Source organism: Elephantulus edwardii, unplaced genomic scaffold, assembly GCF_000299155.1.
Source record: "Elephantulus edwardii isolate Elephantulus edwardi_28Jun2011 unplaced genomic scaffold, EleEdw1.0 scaffold00002, whole genome shotgun sequence".
In the NCBI taxonomy this organism is placed as follows: Eukaryota; Metazoa; Chordata; class Mammalia; order Macroscelidea; family Macroscelididae; genus Elephantulus; species Elephantulus edwardii.
The window spans coordinates 15300678-15307683 of record NW_006399752.1 but is presented as its reverse complement, the minus strand read 5'-3'; the positions used below and the strand labels follow the sequence as shown (position 1 = coordinate 15307683).

The 7006-nt window shown below is 37.0% G+C and overlaps 1 protein-coding gene across 2 annotated transcripts in view; it reads right to left on the bottom strand.

Moving 5' to 3' along the window:
• GOPC (golgi-associated PDZ and coiled-coil motif containing) overlaps positions 1–7006 on the bottom strand; it is a 49108-nt gene that overhangs the window by 10372 nt on the left and 31730 nt on the right. For both annotated transcript variants that reach the window (XM_006879003.1, XM_006879004.1), the window contains 3 exons: positions 5448–5613; positions 4582–4677; positions 2453–2617 (listed from right to left, as the gene is read on the bottom strand). In XM_006879003.1, the coding sequence (XP_006879065.1) occupies positions 2453–2617; positions 4582–4677; positions 5448–5613 (427 nt within the window). The remainder of the gene's footprint in view (positions 1–2452; positions 2618–4581; positions 4678–5447; positions 5614–7006) is intronic.

The window sequence follows — 7006 nt, the reverse complement described above, 5'->3', positions numbered from 1 at the left end:
ATGTAAAAAAAAAAAAAAAAAAAACCTGAATAAGTCTTTCAGAGCAAATAAATTCCTGTTAAAGTACACAGAAAACCAGAAATTTCCCCCTAAAGTTTTGGCTGGTTCAGAGCTGCTGTACACAGGGTTGCTATACGTTGCAGGCAACTCAACAGCACATAACAACAAAAACATACTATATTAGTTTTCATTTAAGACTCCTGTTTAGAGTGAACAAGACCTCAGGTATTTAAAGTTGGTTGGTATTGTATTTTGGAGGAACATTGTTCTAAGTTGTACAGTACTCTTCTGTCAATGTGCTGTACTGAGCTAACCTGGGGTTGCTGTGATACTAAACCTCGTGCCACTGGGGTGTCAAATGCCCTAACGGTTACCCATGGTGGAGAGTGTTTGGTGGAGTACCCAGTTTAAGATAGGTTTGGGAGCAGGAGTGACATCTACTTCCTAAACAAGATGCCTCTGGAAACTCTATGAACTTTGATAAATATAGTTACAGCAAGGCTTTAGGCCTTTTGTTCATAGGGTCGCCGCTAAGTCATGCTCATCAACAATAACTATGCTAAACTAAATATGTAATATAAATATATACTGCACATATATATTTTTTTAATAAAAAATTTATGTTCAAGTGTCATCAATTAAGTTGTTAAAAAATCCATGTTAATAGCGTACATGCATGAAACACAATATATATAAATGATGATAATAAAAAAATCCAAGATACAATTATCACTTAAGAGATAATGAAATTGTTATACATAAACGTGATGTTTGCACCTCTGAAATTTTGCCCGCCTTTCTTCAAAACTGCAAAACGAAACAAAACAAAAGATGTGGACTATTTTTGATGGTACTGACAGAGTCTGTGTAGCGGTCCTCTTTCCCCGTAGTTTAAAGCTATGCCACAGAACTTAATTATGTTTCCTGATGGCCTATGTCAAGTTCCTTCACCATTTTCCATTCATCCAACTCTTGTGTTATTTACTGCATGGCAGTCAAGCGAGGGCAGGAAAAACTCTAAAAAGGTATCCTTAGAGCTCTCCTATCAGATAGCAAGGTTCTCAAAACTCAAATTTACTGCGATTGAGTTTGCGCTGATTCAGCTGACTGTCCAGTGAGAGTTCAGAAGCTAGGCGAGCTCTGGTGGCCTAGTGGCAAGAAACTGCAACTGCAATCTCAGAGATGCACGGTTAGAATCCACCAGATGCTCTGCTGGAGAAGGAGGAACAATATCCTCCTGTACCAGTCAGATCTGATTTGACAGTACACACAAAAATAATGAAATAAAATAAATTTAAAAAAAAAGAAGCTGTATATCATGCAGGAGGCTGCCCTCCTTTCTCTTGTGGAGTGGCTGACGGATTCAAACTGCCAGCAAGGCAACCCCTTTGGGTCGGCAGGCCAACTCCCTATCAACTACGCCACCAGAGCTTGGTAAAATTCTAGATGAAAGAATCAGATCTCTGTTTAGCTAATAAAACAGGGCACACATTTTAATATAAGAGCTTTCAAAATTAGCACTGTACAAAAGAATGGACTACTTGATCATCAGGTAATTCTTTTTTAATGGGACTAGTTAAATGGTGATGTTTCCCAGAGTTGAAAGTAAATGAGCTAGAAATGAACTTTTAATTGAGATTCAGTTTTATATGGCATACTATACTGATGATCCAGCAAACATAGCAACTATCACAATCTCTAAGAAAGGAAAAAGAAAACAAATATCTTTAGTGTACTATATAACAAATGTGAATTCTTGCTATGAAGCACAAATCTAAATTTATTTGATCTGTAACATTGAGTAAATTGCTTCATTTCTATGAACTTTGTATACTCATTTTAAATAAGACTAGATAATTTCTAAAGACCTTTTTCAGTTCTAACAATCTGTAACTGAAAAAGCAATCCAACGCTAGTGCTTTCTAAGTACCAAGTTCTCCCATACCCTCACAATCCATTTTCAATCTCTACTGCACAGACAGAGGCAAGAAGTTACACTGTTGTTGACCACAACTCAGAGTAACCAATGAACAACAAACAGATCCATACCCTGCCCCATCTGTATCGTCCTCACAATATCTGGCAAACTCAAACCAATGCAGTAGTCAACGAGTCAACTCACTGAGTGGAAGGTCTTCCTTTCTTTCACTCACCTACTGAAAACATGCCAAAAAACAATAAACAAATCTGTTTTGGAGGAAGTGCAAGCAGAGTGCCTATTAGAGGCAAGGATGGTAAAACTTCAGAAGTTACATCACTATGGGTAAAAAAAGCAGCCAGAATACCTTTTTGGTAAATATGGCGAAATGTGTTTATAGAAGCTCTAGATCAAAGTACATACTGTATACATAAACACTGTACTACTTGAGATATTTTCTAGGGATCTATAGTTTCCAACTGATAATAAACATAACCAATTGACACACAGCTTATTTACATAAAGGAAACTTACCTGCTGGGAAAGAATAGTTACAGCTTCTTTATGCTTTGTGTCTCTTAGATTAACTCCATTGACTGCTAGAATCGCATCCCCAACATGGAGCCCTCCACATCTGTCAGCAGGCTGCCCTGGGTGGATCTCAGAGATGAGGATTGGAACCCCGTGTTCTTTCCCACCCTAACAAAACCAACAAAGAACAATAAATTAGTTTACCCTTTGAAAAGTATAGTACCAGACTATACTAAATAGATAAAAAGTATTTTCTTAAAATAGTTTTCAATAAGCACCTAATTGTTTCTATAAACATTTGAGAGCATCTTATTTGTTACTTAAGTAATGATAAGTTAACAAGTGTCAAGACATTACCTCTGAGTAAAAGGATTCATTATATGTGCTTCTGTAAAATACATTATAGAGTTACCAAAAAACCCCAAACTAAACTGCACAAAAATCTACAACTGGCTAGACTCTTTCAGTAAAAATTGAGTATTTACGTCTCAGTAGTCTACCGTACTACTAATAATTATCAAACGTAAGTCGTACTACTAATAATTATCAAACGTAAGTCACAATCAGTGTAGTAAGACACCATTATTTTATGGCCCACAAAAACAATCAACTGATAATAAGATGCACCTCCATTTCAGAGAGTTATCAATATGTGGTGGGGGGGAATACCAGCCCAAAGTAAAATGTAGAATTGGCAAAACATAGTATTTGGTAGTTCTCACACTCTAGATTACATTATGCAGTAAAAGCTGTGGATCTAGTATTGTAAGTCAGAAAACTGCCACAGAAGAAAAACTCCTATTTTCCATTATCAGGGAGTGAAATAGCAGTAGGCAGAAAACCCATAAAAAGGTAGTCCTGTCAACTTCAGGGTCTAACAAGTTTCACTGTAGTTAGTGATCATGAACAGTTCAAACTCATTGTCCTTGGGTCAGAAGCAATTCTCAGCCAACCCTGCAAGTGGGTTTTCATTGGCTGTAAATCTCACAGACATTATCAACCTTTCTGGATAATAAATTTCCACGATTAAGAAATGCCAGTGTATATGAAATTCCAGAGAGACACTGCCTTTGGGTTAGCAGAGCTCGCTTTACCCACAAGGCTACTAGAGTTTCCTTATTTATTGTATGTATGTCTCTTACAAGCTCTGGAAGCCTAGTGCTAAGGAGTTGCACCAGCAACCCGCAGGCAGGCAGCTCGAATTCACCAGCTGCTTTGCACAAGAAAGACAGCAATTTGCTCCTGTACAATTTACTGTCTTTGAAAACCTAAGGGTTTAGCTAAGAATTGGTCTGACTAAACTGATGGCATATAACAACAACTATGTCACCTAGTAGAATGGATTCTTTTCGAGGTATTAAAAAGGCAAACTCAAAATTCATTGTCGGAGAGTAAGTTTCAACACATAGCTGACCCTGAATTGGGTTTTATAGGCTGTTAAGTCTCTAGTGGATTTGAACCATCAGAGAAATCCGACCTTTGGGTTAGCAGTGAAATGTCTATAGCAACAAAAACCTTTATTTAAAAGGCAAGCATTCCATAAATATCCACTAGATCAACTTTTCTTAAGAACTATTCCTATATTACAAGATATTTCAAACAAATGTATTTAGGCAGTGGCTACGTATTACCAAATGAAGCATTCCAGTACTCTGGCAAACTGACTCAGAATATATATACTTTTTAATAGGCTGTTCTCAGGAATGTTAGGTAAAGTAATTGTTTGTAAATACATGTAATTTTAAAAAATGTTTATCACAGTCAATGAAGTACAAGAAAAGAAACGCAATCCACACTCCAGAGAGAAAAGCAGTATAACTCAGAGCCATTCAAGAAAGAAAAGTTATTATATTTTTTCCAAAAGGCTCCTAAAGGCATCCAGTATATGGAACAGAACTATGACCCAGGTCATAATGAAAACGGTAAGCTATGTTTTAAAGATTTATTAAATAGCTGTTACGACCATATACATGCAAAAGAGTTTATATAAAACATAAAGTGATGATGCCATGAGGAAAAACTGTTGTTAGAAAAACTGTATTCAAAACATTTTGTTCCCAACTATATCCAGTGAAACAGAATGCATATACTAGGTAACTGCTGGAAAAGAGACTGGAAGCACTACTTCTTACTGTAATTGAAATGCCGAGGCCTTCATGATCTTCCTTGAGGAGGAGAACTTTTCTAATCGGACCAACACCTTGACTTTTCTTTAAGGAGTCTTGATCCTTATTGAGGGAGAAAGGAAGAAAAATTATTACTACGTAATATAGAAAATCCAGTAAAACCATGTTGTATAATTTGCTTTTAGAGATCTTTCTTAATTTCTGGGATGGATTCACAAAATAGAATTAAATTGTCAAATGGTTAAAACAGGGAAGCGAAAATAGTTGTTCTGTATATATAGTGAAATTTATGTATGATCTACTCCATTATTAATTTTTCCTCTAGTAACTATCCTTTTTTCCTTCTCTACTAAATTCCTCCCCATTCACTATATAAACATATTCCAAGTCTACTGATCATGTACAAACACACACACACACACACACACACACACAAATGAAATCTCTCCACCTAAATTACCCACAATTTTGTCTGGCAACTCCTCTCCTGGCACAGGACTGTAACCAAGGATTTGTCTCCACCCACTCTACTGAAATGTTCTTCCCTGGCAATCAACATTTGGCCATTTGTCAATGTGATCTATCCTAGACTCAGCTTAAAACAAATGTAAGCATATCTTACCAATCCAAAGTACTACCAATATATTTGTCAGCAATGGCTCATCAGTTCAGAAAACTCTCTCCAAAGGGATTAGTAAGTCTCTGAAGAGCTACTGAACTTTCTAAAGATTACTGAAAGTTTAATCATTTATCTGTTCCAAATAAATGTAATTCCATTTTCATTTTAAGAATAAAGCGTTCAAATAACAGCAGAATTTTTAAAGGAGGAAAAGAGGAGGTGTGAGTGGGAAGCAGAATCAAGGCAAACATACGTGGCCTGGTGGTGCTTGCATTGGTCGTTTGAGGTCGTTACGTCCTCTACAGGCTCTAATTACAGTTTTGTGGCGATGCAAATGTATTTCGGCTTCTAATTGGTTCCAAAGTTTATCATGAGCAGGCCCCTTCATATCTCGCCCTAGTAACTGTATTTGCTGGACCCTTCACATGGAGAAAAAAGTTAATCAGGTAGTTTTCACTATGCTCACCTAACAGCAAATTCAGATTTAGTCAACAGCAACTCCTGCTTCAATCTCAATTACTAAGACTCAATAGCCTCCTTGTGTGTCTCAGACTTACAGTAATATGGAAACTTTTAAAAAGGGCTTGCCTTCAAAGAGAAAAAAAAATGAATGAGACTTTCTTTAGTCATATACTTAATTAAAATATATCTAAGAATTATGAGGTTAATACCAATTAATATGTCATGCTAGCATATAATCAAGGGAGGTCTGGTAGCTAAGTGGTCAGGAACTACACAGTCAACCTGAAGGAATGTGTTAGAATCCAAATGTTCCATGTGAAAAAGATGGACAATTCTCCTTCCCCAATAAACTCCCTTTAAAAGGCAATTTATAGCCCCTGAAAAACACTATTAGGTAAGCTCTGACCTGAAGATACTCAACAACAGTATATGATCAAGGTGGGTCACTGAATTCAGACACAATTAAAGATTAACCTTTAAATAAGGTTAACTATACAAAAACAGCAGGAAAAGGGTGGGCAATCTCCTCCCATGCCATCATTTGCCTCTGAAAATCACTGGAGCGTCAGCTATGGGTCGGTTCCGACTCTATGGTACACAACAACAACACTACTTCTAATGGCAGTTTCTTTTGACAAAACGAACATTGTAAATGTAATTAAAAGTATTAGAAAATGTGTTGCCCTTGTTGTGTACTGTCAAGTCGGAACCGACCCATAGCTGAACGTCTGGCGGGTTTTCAGAGGCAAATGATGGCATGGGAGGAAATAGCCCATCCTTTTCCTGTGAAGGAGGTGGTGGCTTCAAACCGCATCTAAGGAATTGCAGCACAGCTTCTTGCCACTAGGCCACCAGAGCTATCTTCTTCTACATCAGGTCTTAATGTGACATTAAAACAATGAGCAGAAAATTATTTAGTACCCATAATAAATCAAAGTTTGGACACAACTTACTTAAAAAACTAAATAAAGCAGAACTTGAATATTATTATAAAATTATCGTATTACTAAATTACCATGTATTTTCTTGAGAGGCAAGAAAGATCATATTTTAGTGATTACAGAAAACTCCTTATGGAAGGTTAGTTGTACATATACTGTCTATCATGATGTCAAGGCAAGAAATAGCTGAAATATGCTTCTCTGTGTAGACTTCTTGGTATTTCAGAGTAAGTTTTTACGTAATGCAAAGCCTATACGTGGACCAAGAGGCAGTCGTCAGAACAGAGCAGGGTAACACTGAACGGTTCAAAATTGGGAAGGGTGCAAGCCAGGGATGTGTCCTATCTCCATACCTTTTCAACCTGTATGCAGAGCAGATTATCCAAGAGGCTGGGCTCTATGAGGAGAA